Source organism: Xyrauchen texanus, chromosome 21 (genome assembly GCF_025860055.1).
Source record: "Xyrauchen texanus isolate HMW12.3.18 chromosome 21, RBS_HiC_50CHRs, whole genome shotgun sequence".
In the NCBI taxonomy this organism is placed as follows: domain Eukaryota; kingdom Metazoa; phylum Chordata; class Actinopteri; order Cypriniformes; family Catostomidae; genus Xyrauchen; species Xyrauchen texanus.
In genome coordinates this window covers 11560433-11576667 of record NC_068296.1, presented here as the reverse complement: position 1 = coordinate 11576667, position 16235 = coordinate 11560433, and the positions used below count along the sequence as shown (strand labels likewise).

The window sequence follows — 16235 nt, the reverse complement described above, 5'->3', positions numbered from 1 at the left end:
CATTGTTTAAATTGTTTTTAAAAGGATAGTTCACCCAAAAATGTTATTATGTCTTCATTTACTGGCCATAATGTTATTTTAAACATGAATGACATTCTGTTTTCTGTAAAACACATAAGTATACATTTCGAAGAATGTAAATGCTGCTCTATTCCATTCAATACAGTGAATATATCTCTGTATCCTACTGTAATCCTACTAGGGTTAGTTACTATATGCTTTCGTTGTTTGTTAAAAAGCAGTGTGAGAGTCAGTAATCAGGCTCAGATTTGACTTATTTTACATTGCTGTTAAAGAAATTGCATTACATACATGGAGACTCCACAAGTTCATGTCAGATATTCAGTCTTCATGTTTTAGTACCTTCAGCTCAATCTGCATTATACATACAGATTTGAATCCTCCCATCATTACAGCAGAGGACGGCACATTGTCAGGAATGAAAATGGTTTCACTGATGACTTGTGCTTGGGATGATGTCATGCTGGTTTGTGTGTTACCAGATGTTGATGAGTGCACACGAGAAGGAGTTTGCCAGGATGGCCGCTGTACCAATACGGAAGGCTCATTCCTGTGCCACTGCCAAACCGGCTTTACTACCAACCCAGAGAAAACAGCCTGTCTGGGTACAAACTTACACACACTGTCAATCACAAATATGCCAAAAATGCAGTTACATTACTAAACATGTTTACACCGCCGATGCTATGGGTGGGAACCCATCCTTTAACATTTTGTCCTAACAATCTAACAATGGCCCTGTAGAGAGTACCCAAATACAAAAGTACTCTGAACTGTGACAAAATCTCCACTAGATTGAAGCCTGTTTGTATGTGTGTGATTGTGTGGGGTGGTACTTAATTCAAGCTCTTATTTTTCTCCAGATGTGAATGAGTGTGAGGACTCAGAAGGGGCAGTGTGTGGATCACAACGCTGTGAGAACGCCATTGGCTCTTTCCGCTGTGTGACATCCTGTGAGCCTGGATACCACATCACTGCCACGGGACAGTGTGTGGGTAAGCTTTTGAGTGCAAAAATAAAGTACACAAAAGAAAAAACATACTTATGTTGTGGTTAATTTTGATAAAATTGTTAAAATCTAACAGTTAAATCATAAGTAATATGTAACTCAATACGAATACATTATACATACAGATGTACTAATGTAGTACCTAACAACACAAAAAGTCATCAAATACCTTCAATCAAAAACCTTCAGAAAATGTCTATTTCTCCCAATATATATCAGTTTTACATCTTTAAGTAGGTATATCAGTTTTATTTAATACTTTAAGTAGGCATACATGTTTTCTTAAAATGTTTATACCTACATATTGGCACCCTGTGCTTTCTATCAGAGGTTAACAGCTCATACTATGTACTTATATAGCGTGTAGATACATACATACTCTGTATATATATAGTAAGTATGTGCAGAATGAAAATTATTTCTCACTCTCTCTCAGACATCAATGAGTGTGCCAATGAGACAGTGTGTGGACAGCACACCTTCTGTCAGAATTTGATTGGCACATATCAGTGTTTCTGTGACCAGGGCTACGAGTCCACAGGCGATGGGCAGGCTTGTGTTGGTGAGTCACACTAACACACACATGCACACTGTCAAACTCTATCAATATCTGCAGAACAGTTGCCGAACATGCAAAATGTATTCTTATAAACTTAGTTTTTCTCTCTCTTCAAACCCTCTCTCTTTTTGTTTTATGTTTCTCTCGTTCTTTTAAGATATAAACGAGTGTGAGACGATGCAGGGTGTGTGTGGATCTGCACGCTGCTGGAATGTAGAGGGTTCTTTCACGTGCGAGTGTGAGAATGGACTGGAGGAATTTGAGCCGCACTCAGGGCAGTGTGTGAACAGAATGAGCTCAGGTAATACACAGATACAACTCTGGTCAGTTTCACTGCTGCCCTTTAGTGTTTGTATGGTCAGTTTAGAAGAATTCAAGTTCTGTAATTGAGTAGGCATAGTTCATCTGGGCAGTCTTGTGTTTAAAGAATAGTTCACTCAAAATGAAAATTCTCTCATCGTTTACTCTCCCTCATTCCATCCCAGATGTGTATGACTTTCTTTCTTCTGCAGAACACAAACAAAGATTTTTAGAAGAATATCTCAGTTCTGTAGGTCCTTTCAATGGAAGTAAATGTTAGGGAGACATTTGAAGCTCCTAAAATGATATAGGCAGCATAAAATAATACATACGACTTCGGTGGTTTAATAGATTGTATGTCTTAAGCGATATAATAGATGTGGGCGAGAAACAGATCAATACTTAAGTAATTTAGTACTATAAATCTCCACCAGCATCTGAAATAATGTGAACGTTATAGTAAATAACTACTAAAATATTGATCTGTTTCTCACCCACACCTATTATATAGCTTAAGAAGACATGGATTTAACCAGATGAGTCATATGGATTATTTAGACTGCCTTAATGTGCTTTTTGGAGCTTGAAAGGTCTGGTCACCATTCACTTGCATTGTAAGGACCTACAGAGCTGTTTGTCTTCTGCAGAAGAAAGAATGTCATACACATCTGGGATGGTATTAGGGTGAGTAAATGATGAGTACATTTTCATTTTTGGGTGAACTATACCTTTAGTTATAGTTTTTAGTTAAATTAGGATTTTTGGAAACAACTTTTCCAAACTTTTCTCTTTTTGTTTTGTTTTATAAGTTTAAAAGAGATTTTGTACTTCAGGATTTATGTGCATGGATTTATTGCAGGTCAACTGGGTCAGTCTGGTGGATCCTCATCTTCCTCAGGTGGCCATGGTTCTGGTGGGTCCTCTGTGTCAGGATCTGGCTCTCTGTCACAGGCTCGGCCTGGAGAACTTAGAGAGTGTTACTATGGCATCTCTCAGCCATACTCATGCAAGATATTGTATCAGAACACCACACTACAGGAGTGCTGCTGTACTGTTGGACAGGGCTGGGGCCTCCTCTGCCAGTATGATATCTGCCCTGAGGCCGGAACAGGTGAAAGCACACACACACACACACACACACACACACACACACACATACACACATTTACTTGCATTACTATATATAGGGACATACAGTACCATAGACTTCAATTGCTTTTATATAAAGCCAATTGTAAGTACTAGAGACTAACCCTAAACCTAAAGGAAAGTGTTTTGCATTTTTATAATTTTGAAAAGCAGTATTTTGTCCCCAAACTATAGCTAAGTATGTACACATACACATCAACATACAGAAGAAGTGCTTGTAGAGATTTTGCTATTTACTTTTCTTGGCTATTACATTTGTTTCACACTTTTTCACTGTCATCAGCTCATGTTATCGATAACTCTTTCCTTTTAGTGGAATTCCAATCATTGTGTCCCAATGGAAGGGGGTATGTTACCACAGAAACGGGAGCATTCAGCTACAAGGGTAACAAATATGCACAAACACACAGACTCTGTTTAAACTCACAAAATCATCCCATAAACCTCTTTCTGTGCTTGTTCTTTCTAATCTGACTGTGGTTGACCTCCAAATAGATGTGGATGAGTGTAAGCTGTTTGATCTAGAGGTGTGTAAGGGTGGAGTGTGTGTCAACAACATTCCTGGATACGCCTGTTTCTGCTCCAACGGATTCGTCTTTGACGTAGAGCTGCTGGAGTGCATTGGTCAGAATATCATCTGAGTTATTATCATTTATCCCTTTGTGATATAAATTGTGATATATAAAAACATGTATGTTAGAGGATTAAAGTATCCTGTCATTAACATTATAATGCTGACATTATTGCAATCAGAGTCGTGTTTATTTCTCTCTCTCTTTCTGTAGATAATAATGAATGTGACAGTGAGCATGCTTGTCCGGATGGTACATGTGTAAACACACTGGGCACCTATTACTGTACGTGTGAGCCCCCTCTAGTGTTGGATGACACACAGCGCAACTGCGTCAATGCAAGTAGCAATACTGAGGGTAAGAGATGCAGGAAAACACACAGGGTGTAAAACTGACATTTCTGACTATGGCTGGTGAATTGAGAAAATATACTGGCCATGAAACTGTATGATATATATATATATATATATATATATATATATATATATATATATATATATATATATATATATATTAATAAGTTCCCATTTATATGAGCTGGTTGGAGTATTTCTATAACTGCTGATCACCTTAGATTTTCAAACATAACAGTCTCTAGAATTTGTGCCAAAAACAAATAACATCCAGTGAGCAGCAGTTCTGTGGATGGAAATGCCTTGTTGATGAGAGAGCTCAACAGAGAATGGCCAGACTGGTTTGAACTGACAAAGTCTACTGTAACTCAGATAACCACTCTGTACAATTGTGGTGATAAGAATAGCATCTCAGAAAGGTTTGCTCTATTTTGGCTGCACGAGGGGGACCTACACAGTATTAGGCAGGTGGTTTTAATGTTGTGGCTAATCAGTTAATGGGAAGTTTTAGGAACATTCACTAATCATACAGAGGTCTGTTATTTGCTCCCCAAAGTGATAAGGGTCAATTTTGCATAATATTGTGGTGCGGTCAAGAGCACTTTTGGGTGTCAAAGAGGAAGAGGAGATGAGGATGATGAGCCAAAACATGTGCAATATTGGCCGGTTTGTTGTTACCTTTGTTGCCACCAACTATGTTTATTTATGAGTTCATTTATTTATTTTATGCATGTATTATTATTTTTAATTGTTGATTAATATGCAGATATAGAAACCTTACAAGTAGATGATATTATATTCTCATGGGATGATACTTAAAGTGAAATCATAATTAAATTAACTGTTTAAGTTGTATTAAGTGCATTAATTGTAATTGTAATTGCCTTACAATGCTCTTAGAGCTCTGCTGTTACTTCTGATTGCTCATAAATTTACAACCATTTTCAAGTACTACTTAAGTTACGATGGCTTTGGGAAATGGGCGGCAAATCTAAAATGAATCATAAGATGGATCCTACAATAGAATTAATCAGGCTGGTCAATTGGTTGGTTTTATAGGGGTTTGGGGCACTTCAGGCAGTCAGGTTAGATATTAGCAGAGCAGCAGCTTGGCCAGGCTAGGAAACCAGCTTAATCCAGCTAAGATCAGCCATCCAGCTTAAGCTGGTTTTGTTATTATTATTATTTCAGTAGGGTTATAGGTCTTTTTATTTATTGTATTTGTGTATTTTAATTTATTAATGTGCTTTTTGTCTTGTTTTGTTTTTTTCGCAGACGAAAACTTAAATGTCTGTTGGCGTCACGTCACAGCTGGTCTGATGTGTCAGAGTCCTTTGTTAGGAGTTCAGTTGACCTTCACTGAGTGCTGCTGTTTGTATGGAGAAGCTTGGGGTCTACAATGTGCACTCTGCCCTCGCAGAGACGAAGGTACATACACACACAGTTTCTTTCCTCTAATTACTCTTCATTGCTGGAAAATCCATTTTAAGATTGTAACTGTGGTTTGTACAGTACATGATGGCTTGATTATAGCTGGTCATTAGCTGGTCCAATCTGGTCGTGCTCAATTCACCATCTTGGACCAGCAACAAACTAACTACCAGCTGGTCATACCAGTTATATGTGATAGTAGTTATGTGTTTAAACTAGCTAGAAACCCGCTACCATCTTAAGATAGATTTTCCAGCAGGTTTTATCTCTGTCATGATGTCATTAATGTGTTGTTTACTCCTGATTAGAGGACTTTGAGGCTCTGTGTCACGAGCTGGGTCCTCCTCCTTACTCACCACGGTATTATGAGCGAGGGCCTGGGAGAGGAAGATACCTCCCACCTTACGCCCCCCCTGAGTATTCCGAACCTCTGCCTGGACGCCCAGATTACCTCCCTACTGACTATGATGACTACAGCCCTGTGGGGGCAGGTGGAAGGAGGTCTGGGTTGAGAGCCAGACCACCCACTTCATATGGACTACCAGACTCCCCCTACAGACGGCCAGCCGCAGGGTATGCATTTTCACAATTGTTTAATGGACTCATTATTTATAACAGAATTCTCTATTCCAAAGCCTAGTGAGGCAATGGAATCTCATAAAGTAACATCTAGTCAGTGTACTCACATAAAACAAGACTTGTACTTCACATGGATAACTAATATTGTCATTATGTTCATGCTATTTAGCCAGATGGGAACTGGCTAGCCCAGCTGAGCCTGGTTTCTCCCAAGGTTATTTTTCTCCATAAATTAACATCTTATGGAGTTTTGTGTTAGTTGATTTGAGTTAGTAAAGAATACATGTACTTTAACAGCTAATAACATGGCAAATACAATACCGGTCAAAACTTTTGACACTTGACTGAAATGATTCTCATGATCTTAAAATCTTTGATCTGAAGGAGTATGCTTAAATGTTTGAAATTAGTTTTGTAGACAAAAATATAATTGAAATATAATTTATTTCATTATAAAACAAAAATTATACGAAAACGTATAAAGATTCGAAAATAACTGCATGATCATATGTTATGCATTTCAGAAAATGATGTGCATGTTTTGAATCGCCTTAAGGCATCATATATTTTATTGGTTACAATATGAAAAAGTATCTCCTACTGTAAAATCTACCTATTTGCTTACCTGACTGTCCAAGAGAATTGGCAAATTCTCTCTAACTCTTCTCTTTCCCCACGCGGTTGTGGGACAGTTCAGATGAAACATCAAATCTGGTGCGCCTGCCAATGTTCCACTAATTGTTCCTCCATTTCTTTGGTCCAATGAGACTTTCTTGATACCGCAGCCATGCTATTTGATGTTCTGTTGCAGGTACATCATGACTCCTCCCACTGAAACATCCCGTGCCCTGTTTCTTGCTCTCTCATTGGCTGTAGGTCAACGCTGCAGTTGTATTCAGTCAAAATATATTTCATATTGCGCAATTTGGAGTCGCAGATATTTAACATTCTAAATATCTCGCTGACATCGGCGACATGTTGGCGCTTCTCTCAAATCGCATCTTTGATAGTTCATACATAGTGATCGTCACTCACAGGAGTGAGCTCCGATTTGCCTACAATTTCAGGCTTTTGTCGGCGATCTCCACAAAACTTTTGGCGAGCGAAAATCGGGCTTAAAATCATGTTGCGTAAACTCGGCATAAGTGGTTAAAAACTTTTGCATGTCTGGACACTGTATTTTAGCTTGCTATATGCAACACATAATTTAATTTAATTGAATCTGATGGATCTACATTCAGGAGACTCTGTACTGTCAGTAAAGGTTTAAATTTGACGCACGAGTCATGTGACCAAACAACTTGGCATCGATCATAGCTGTTTTTGTGTTAGCTTCTGGTATCTGATAAGTCACCTAATTAAGTTTTTACATCAAAACCTGCTTGAGTCAAAAGATTAGAGTCTTTAGTTTCATCCGATATGCCATTTTTTTTAATTTGAGCAATCCATCACGAAATGGCATGCTGTTAAACACAATGACAATGTATGTGGACTGTATTCTCAGTTTCATTTAAAATATCCTAAATTCACTGTGCATTATCACATTGAGAATGAAAGGATGCACCAAAAACCGGAAAATGTTGCTTTCAGAGGCTGTATATGGAGTTAGAATGAAAATAAGGTGCATTTCAAACTGTCCTGAGACCAGTGCTGACTGTCATTCTAAATATGGAGCAAGGGAGCAACCTATCGCTCTCTATTTATCTAAGTGCATTCACTACTAAAAGTCAAAAGTTCAGTTTCAGGCTTCAGACAATTTAATATGTTTGGCAGGCATGGGGCAATGGTAATCAGTATATATACATTCAGCATTTATAGTGTATCATTTAAATTTAACATGGTTGTCAGTGATTGGTTATACTGGCCATAACTTTGAATCTGAATAATTATGCTAATTTCTGATGTAATGTCTCAAAAACATGAATAACCAACACTCCTGGAAACATAATAAACAAATTAAAGCTGTACTATGTAATGTCGTGCTCTCTAGTGATATCTGTAGTTGAAATTTAAAATTGCAAGCAATTTGCGCAAGAATACATTTCGTCAGTCGTGTTCTGGCACTGCTCTTCTGGCGGATGAATCTCCAAATTTGAGCTTACCTTGTCATGGCCTGTGTGTGATCATGACTGGAGCCAGAGTCATAACGTGCTATTTTTTATGTTGCAATATCGAACCCAACAGCTCAAAATAAAAATTATTTTTATAGGTTTACTGTAGTGAATGGGGTAAGATTAAGGAAAAAAAAATGTAACACTGATGTTTGATGTACTCAATTAATAATGGAAATTTGTTCATTTTTAACCCAAAAATATGACAGTGCAGCTTTAATATTTTTTTTAAAAAATAAATCTGACTTTCTTTAGCTTGGTATTATTTACAATTTCACAACTTAGTCCAGCTGTCCACATATGTGGACATACATTTTTAGGAAAACTATTTGGTCTATGTATATATATAATTATTTGTAATATATATATATATATATATATATATATATATATATAATATATATATAAATATATATATATATATTTATATTAAAAATAATGCGTTCAAAAAATTTACGCAATTAATCTAAATGCCCCCGGACCGTAATAAGGAAGATTCCTGAGAAATGCAGTCTTGTAGTACCACCTGTTTACTCCAGAGGGCACTAAGTGAAACTTCAGCTGTATGGGCAACACACAGTTTATACAGTGAAGAAAAACACCCTTGAACAGCAGAACAACACAAACATGCGTTTTATTCTTCAAAACACTCGATGGAGCACAAATTCGAACTAAGAGATCTCAAACTGTGTTCTAAGTATCAAATTATATTTAACTTGACACAGTGACCTAAAAATGTTATGTTTATGACGCAACGCACCCAAGACGCTACACAAGCATGTCTGACGCAGGTGTACATTGACGGGTCCTTAAACAAGCCCTCATAATAAATTTCAAACTGAATTTGTTAATTTTTAAAAAGCCAAAATGTGAACAAAATTATGAAAAACTAATAAAATATAATTAGATAAATTAATATTTTCATAATGTACTTGGTTAGAAAGTCCCCTGTATAATTAACAGCATTAGCTGGGAGAGAATTTCTTTCATATGTAAACAAAAGGGACATTTTAATTGAAATATAACCATATGAATCGAATCGTATCGAGAAATCTGTATCAAAATTGTAGTTATTGACTATAATACTTTTCAGTATTTATTTAATTATATTTATACCAGAGACATCATGTGTATATATACTGTATGAATAGAATGGAAGTACCGCCTTTCATTTCAAAGAGTCAATCAATGTTTTGATAGAGAAATAGCCTGACTGATTGCCTCTTGGTAAAGGATACTTACAAAACAATGTATCTTAGGGGCCAATCACGTCAAATGCATCCTTGTGCTAAAAAAAGCTAGAGGCAGTGCTACCAACAGAGCAGAATCCAGCTGTCTTGAAGCGTGTTTTGAACAGTTCATGTTCTTTTTAACATGACATGGCGACTAAAAAACACTGTGCTTTTGTCCAGGACACTGAAAAAACACCAAGACGTGTCAAAACACTTCAAAGACGCCAATCTAGCAAAGGTTTATATAGAAAAACTATTTTTAAAAAGTGCGGATAGACTCAAAAACACATTCAGTGTGAACGGACACTTAAAAGGCAGTATGTTTTTGCCATTGGAACAATATTAATAACCTTGTCTGTGATCAGATTTTGTATAAACATACTAATCAGTGCAATGTATTTCCAATAGAAGTCGTTATTATGAGGGGGAGGATTATGAAACTGCCCCCGGTCCTCCTTTCGGTGTCCCGGATCCTCGCAGTGAGCGAGCGTTTGAGGCACGACCCCTGCCAGCCCGCCCAGAGGGACGCCCGCTAAGCTTGGCCCCCCTCCCTGATAACTCCCCCTACAGCGAAGGTGAGGAGGAGGAGACATGGAGAGCCCCGCCCCCATTTCCAATCGTACCCAACAGACGAGAGGGGCCACGGAGAGTTAATGAGCGTAAGTTCAGACCTGGATAACACAAAATATAACGTCTAGGCATTGAAAGCTTGATTGTCATTATGTCTGCTTAATTTTTTGTGTTTCAGGAAGGTACGAACCATATGGAAGTCTGAGTTCAGAAGAGTGTGGCATCTTCCAGGGTTGTGAGAATGGTCGCTGTATCCGCGTCGAGGAAGGTTACACTTGTGACTGTTATGATGGGTATCAGCTCGACATCACCACAATGAATTGCATAGGTAAGACAGCTGTCAATTTTCAGTTTCGCTTTTAATGTACTGTAGTGCCGTTACTGTTATGTGTAATATACAGTTGGATTTCCAAAGCATTCCAAAAAAACAAAATATAACATGTACAGTGTAGCAAAGATATAAGGGACTTTAAAGAATAAAAATGACATTAGAAATAAAGGTAAAATATAATTACAATATTACTATTATAAAAAATTTTGAAATAGACTCAAAACAAGCTTAAGTGTTCTTTTATTCTTTAGCAGGGAGAAGTTCCAAATTATGTACAGTGCATTATCAGACTGCCACTAGGGGGTACTGATTCAGCTTTGACATTATAATGGAGGCTTCCATGTTTGTTGTATCCCTGTAGATGTAAATGAATGTGAGGAGGAAGACACAATAGACTGTGTTAATGGTCGGTGTGTGAACACAGAAGGCTCGTATAGGTGTGCGTGTCTCAGGGGATTCATCATGTCTCGAAGACCCAACCACTGCATTCCTGCTTGATCACACCATAATACACAAACACAGTATTATGGGATTTACACTTTGTACCCACTGATGTGTACAAAACTGGACTTTATACCTTCTCTCAGACAATACTTGTGTTTATTTTTTTTCCTCCACCAGGTCAGTAGTGTTATAATATTATTTTTGTATTTTTTTTCCCTCCACATTGCTGTAAATTGTGTATTTTATTACTTTATTTCCAATATTTGCGTGTATATCAATTCTGCAGCTTTACACAATACACTCACGAAAGACTCAATACTGTTGTACTCAATTGAAGTTATATGTTAACTATATATGACCTGACTTTGAATGAATATCTTGATTTTTGTTGGATTCCGAATGCTTATAATTAAGATCCGTGCAACCAAATAAACCAAAAGCGCTTTAAAACAAATTATATTGTTTTCTCAAATTTCATATTTATATACCCATATCAGTGAAGGCAATTCTTTGTATACTATATACACCGATCAGCCACAACATTAAAATCACCTGCCTAATATTGTGTAGGTCCCCCTCATGCTGCCAAATCAGCGCCAACCCGCATTTCAGAATAGCATTCTGAAATGCTATTCTTATCACCACAGTACACGGCACACAATTGTACAGTGCGGTTATCTTGAGTTAACGTCGCCTTTTTAGTTTGAACTAGTCTATCCATTCTCTGTTGATCTCTCTCGTTTCCACAGAACTGCCAATCAATGGATGGTTTTTGTTTTTGCCACCATTTGGAGTAAATTCTAGAGACTGTTGTGCGTGAAAATTACAGGAGATCAGCAGTTACAGAAATACTCAAGCCATGGTCCAAATCACAGAGATCAAAAAAGATTCCCATACAGATGGTTGTTGTGAACATTAACTGAAGCTCCTTACACATATCTGCATTATTTTATGCACCACACTGCTGCCACATGATTGGCTGATTAGATAATTGAATGGATGATTGTTGGTGCCAGATGGGCTGGTTTGAGTATTTCAGTAACTGCTGATCTCCTGGGATTTTCACACACAACAGTCTCTAGAATTTATTCCGAATGGTGCCAAAAAAAAAAAAAAACATCCAGTTTGTGGCAGATCTGTGGATGGAAATGCCTTGTTAATGAGGTCAACATAGACTGGTTAGAACTAACAAAGTCTACGGTAACTCAGATAACCACTCTTGAGGGGGACCTACGCAATATTAGGCAGATGGTTTTAATGTTGTGGCTGATCGGTGTATAAATGTTTTACATTAATACATTTTTTCCCATGTAACTTTGATGTCTGAGAAAGTTTTTTTTTTTGGCTTTCTTTCGTCTGTTAAAAAGTTTTCTGTCACCATAAATGTTATGTCTACGATGGCCGAGGGGTGCACAAAACAACCAAATTATCAAAAAACCTGAAAACACAACAGAAATAATCCACAACACAACAAAATTAAACCACAGAACAATTGAAAAACCACAACACAACACAACTAAGCCACACAATGGAAGTAAGCTACAAAACAGCCAAATTAAGCTACAACACGATTTGTGCTTATTTTGATAAGATAACCACTAACTGGTTGGGTTTCTACCAGAACTCTTAATGCACATAACTTCATCAATATTTGCTTGAATCCGTACCAGGCAATGATGCGAAAATGACGTCACAGTACCTGTAGCTATTCTTACATACTGCCAGCTTTTATAAGGTTTCCCACCAAAAAAAAATTGGCTTAATGCAGGCTGTAGCCACTGCTCAGACAACAAACTAAGTGTTCTCCTGAAAACTTTTAGTGATTGCAGTGGGATGAGCAGCTCTCTGCATCATTCGAGTATTTTCATGATCTCTCATGCATTGAATCAGACTGCCACACGACTTCAAATACGGTGAAAATTATTTATTTTGTTAATTTCTCTGTGATGTGGCTTCTATATATTTGTGTTGTGGCTTATTTCCATTGTATTTTCAGATTCTATTTGCTTTGCTAATTTGGTTGTGTTGTGCACTTCTCGGCCACTGTAATTGTTACATAACTAAATGCACTGTATTTGTGGGAGGAAAATGCAGTTGTGTAAGTTTTTACACAACTACTATTGTAAATTTTTTTAACGATGTTTCAGATGTTTGTTACATAATTTCATGCGGTTTAAGTTTTTTATATACTGTATGTTGAATCTATTTGAAAATATATTTGCACACCTTCCATGTTATTGCATTGTTTGCACTTTTAAAACAGTATATTTGTTGATAAGCTTCCTGAAAACCAACTTAGTATTGTAATTTGAGGATAATTTGATTTTCATTTCTAGCTTGATAAAGATCATAAGGGCCCAAGCACTGAAAGTGTGGAGACCCTTTTGTTCTTCTAAGGATTATTTTTATTATTAGGGCCCAAGCACTGAAAGTGTAGTGACCCTATTGTTCTTCTAAGGATTATTATTATTATTATTATTATTATTATTATTATTATTATTATTATTAAGGCTTTCTGTACTTTTAAGGTACTTAAATTGGGCAAAGTTGCAGGGAGGGCTCTGTAGCACCCCCTTGAAAATGGGAATGTAATGGGGGCCCTGTAACACCCCCATTTGTAACTACAGTCACCAAAATTGGTACATATTTTGTTCTCATAAAGCTGAATAACTTTCATAATCACAGCCATTAGCTCCGCTAAAGAGGAAGGCCATTTTGGATTTTCTGAAAATCGCAGACTCTGAACTTTATTTTAACTGCATAACTTGAAATCTCCCCCCTCATCGCATTGCTGTACGCAAGAATAGCGTTGGTTACTGTCCCTGGAATCGTGCATCATTGTAGGTACACCATTGTTGGCTGACTTCGAGCATTGTGGGTAAGTATCTGTGCAATTGCGTGGTCAAGGTGCTTTTTTATGTCACATTTGACAAGTTTGAGCTCATTTGCTGAAAAAAAATCATGCAACAACATAAAAACAGGTCTCTAGCGTGCAAGCAAATGTGAGTGAAAATTACTGCGTGCAGGGAATGTGGAAAATTATTTGCCTGCACCAGATGTCTGACACTGTCATCAAATCTTATGAATTTATACCATCAGAATTAAAACTAACTATGCATCTAACCTTAAATACAAATTACATTTTAAACAGAAAAATTTGACAAACTAAAGTTGTGGATAACTGACATTTGCGAGTCTGATAAACCAGTGAAGTATCAATTTACTTGTGATCAATAAGCGACGTCACCTAGAAGTGTGCTGGTCTGGTGAAAAAAGATACTTGTGTGATGCACGATGCATGAGTAGATGCATTTTTGCAACCGCAAAAGATGGGGTTATTTAATTGTATATTTATCTGACCATTATGATACAACCATTTTGGTGTTTCTACACTAGAGCGCACACAAAATAATTTTTGCCTGTGAGAAATACATGAACTGGGGTTGAATGTTATTTTATACTGTGATGAAATTAAAAGAATGGTAAATCTCAGAATTGTATTCGCATTCGCATTCGACATAGCTGCTAAATTGTGAACAGATTTTTTTATATTTTGATCAGTGTTGCCATGGCGAAGCGTTACATATGGCGAAAAATAGAAAACAAGAAGTGCCTTACATCTTCTGTATGCATTTTGTGATTTTGATGAAAAGTCAGCTGTATGTTTGGTTAAGAGGGCTGATCACATTGATGCAGCTATTATGGGTTATGGTCAAAGTGCCACCAACTGGTACCAGGAAGTATGGCACTTTTAACAGACCTTGAAATGGCCATCTTGTGTTTACATGAATTGTTTAAAAATTCTTTATAATAATGTTAAGACACGACTGATGTAAAATTGTAAAGGATTATTTTATATCTTAAATATTGTTGCTATTCCAACTAATCAATTGTTATTATTCCTTTCTTCCTATATTTGGGTGATTTTGAGGCACTTGGCCTGCTTAAAATTTCATGAGATTTTACACACATATCAGAATTGTCGGCCATTGGGGCTGGGCAAAAGTTCACGCATGGGTATGTATAGGGGCTCTGTAACAGCCCATTTAAAATAAGTGTGTACGACGGCCTCTGTAGCACCCCACTTTTTAAATACAGTAACCAAAATCGGTACAAATATAGTCCTCATCAAGTCGGACAACTTTCATAATTATAATCTTTAGGTCTGCCCAACAGGAAGTTGGCCATTTTTTGAATATTGCAGTCTCTGAACTTTTTAAAACTCCACCTAGATGATACATGAGACCGTCACCGCATTTAGATAACATTATGCCAAGACACTTAAGATGCTAATTTGCAAATAGATTTTTATATATATCGAACAGTGTTGTCATGGTGAGGCATTCAATTAATAGCGAAAAATGGGAAACAGGAAGTGTCTCATATCTTCTCTGTGCAATGTGTGATACAGATACAAATTTAGATGTATGTTTAGTCTTGGGGCTAATTAAACGGATTTGACAATTTTGGGACATGGTCATAGTGCAAACACCTGGCAGCAGGAAGTGTGGCCCCTACAACAGACTTTAAATAGTCCTCTCATATTTACCCAAATTGCTTAAAACATTTTTAGAATAATGTCAAATGCATGTGTCCACCTTTCATTGTTTTCTGAAAGCCACAGGGTGGAAATAGACCCATGGTGCTTGGGCCTATCATTGCTACTGGCAGCTATATTTTTTCTTGTCCTAGAGTGGGCCTTAAATTTAGCCAACTTTATAATTGAAATCCTGTTTGTTGTATCTACACCTCCTCATATGCTTTGTTTGAGAAGGTATGTAACCGGCTTATCTCTCTGCGTGGCCCTAATGTGCCTTGTGTTTATATTAATCCAGCTCATAAGTTGTTTTATAGGCCAATCCGCCCACATCACATAGCCAAGCTGATTAGATGTTCCTAATGTACTTCGGATTGCACTGACCAGCGGAATATCAGCTTTCACTCCTTTGAGGCTCATGTTACCACCCAACAAAACGTAGTGGAGAATTTCAGTTTTCCCCCTCAAACCCCCTCTTATCCACCTTTGTTGATAGTGTTTTGCTGTGTTTACTTTAAACACTTCTTGTACTGGGCTTGCATGTGTGTAAATTACTCACACAAACACACACAACTAAATGCCGGGTTTGAATTGGCTGCCGAATGTTTATGGTGGAATTTTAGGTCAAAGTTCTTGGATTCAGTTAAGTTTTGATATAAGTCATGAATCATGAGAGTGATTGAATAATTTATGTTATGTATCACACTGTCAATGCATTAATTTATAAACTCTGGTAACTACAATGGATAAATCTAATTAGGAAGAATATTGTTATTTCAGCTCTGTGATTGTGCTGGGTTAATGTGTTAGTGAATCTCAAAAAGAAACGTACAGGTCATATTTCACCGCAAAATAATAATAATAATAATAAAAAACGATTCATTCAGACTCATTACTGATGCAAAAAAAAAAGAGAATTTTCATTATGGTAATTTGAAGAAAAAAAAAATCTAATTCTGGATAGAAAATAATCCGCTACAGATAATTTATTTGTATTATTATTATTAAATGCAGTACAATAAATACTTCCATGGGAC

The 16235-nt window shown here is 37.0% G+C and overlaps 1 protein-coding gene across 1 annotated transcript in view; it reads left to right on the top strand.

The window, feature by feature from the left end:
• The window catches only part of LOC127661386 (latent-transforming growth factor beta-binding protein 4-like), a 67552-nt gene extending 54509 nt beyond the window's left edge, over window positions 1-13043 (top strand). Inside the window, exons 22-34 of the mRNA XM_052152043.1 lie at window positions 504-626; window positions 885-1016; window positions 1467-1592; window positions 1747-1890; window positions 2749-3000; window positions 3352-3423; window positions 3534-3662; window positions 3824-3967; window positions 5239-5391; window positions 5703-5967; window positions 9725-9975; window positions 10065-10214; window positions 10579-13043. Coding sequence (XP_052008003.1) covers window positions 504-626; window positions 885-1016; window positions 1467-1592; window positions 1747-1890; window positions 2749-3000; window positions 3352-3423; window positions 3534-3662; window positions 3824-3967; window positions 5239-5391; window positions 5703-5967; window positions 9725-9975; window positions 10065-10214; window positions 10579-10715 — 2078 coding nt within the window. The 3' untranslated portion in view covers window positions 10716-13043. The remainder of the gene's footprint in view (window positions 1-503; window positions 627-884; window positions 1017-1466; window positions 1593-1746; window positions 1891-2748; window positions 3001-3351; window positions 3424-3533; window positions 3663-3823; window positions 3968-5238; window positions 5392-5702; window positions 5968-9724; window positions 9976-10064; window positions 10215-10578) is intronic.
• The last annotated feature ends 3192 nt before the right edge of the window (window positions 13044-16235 follow it).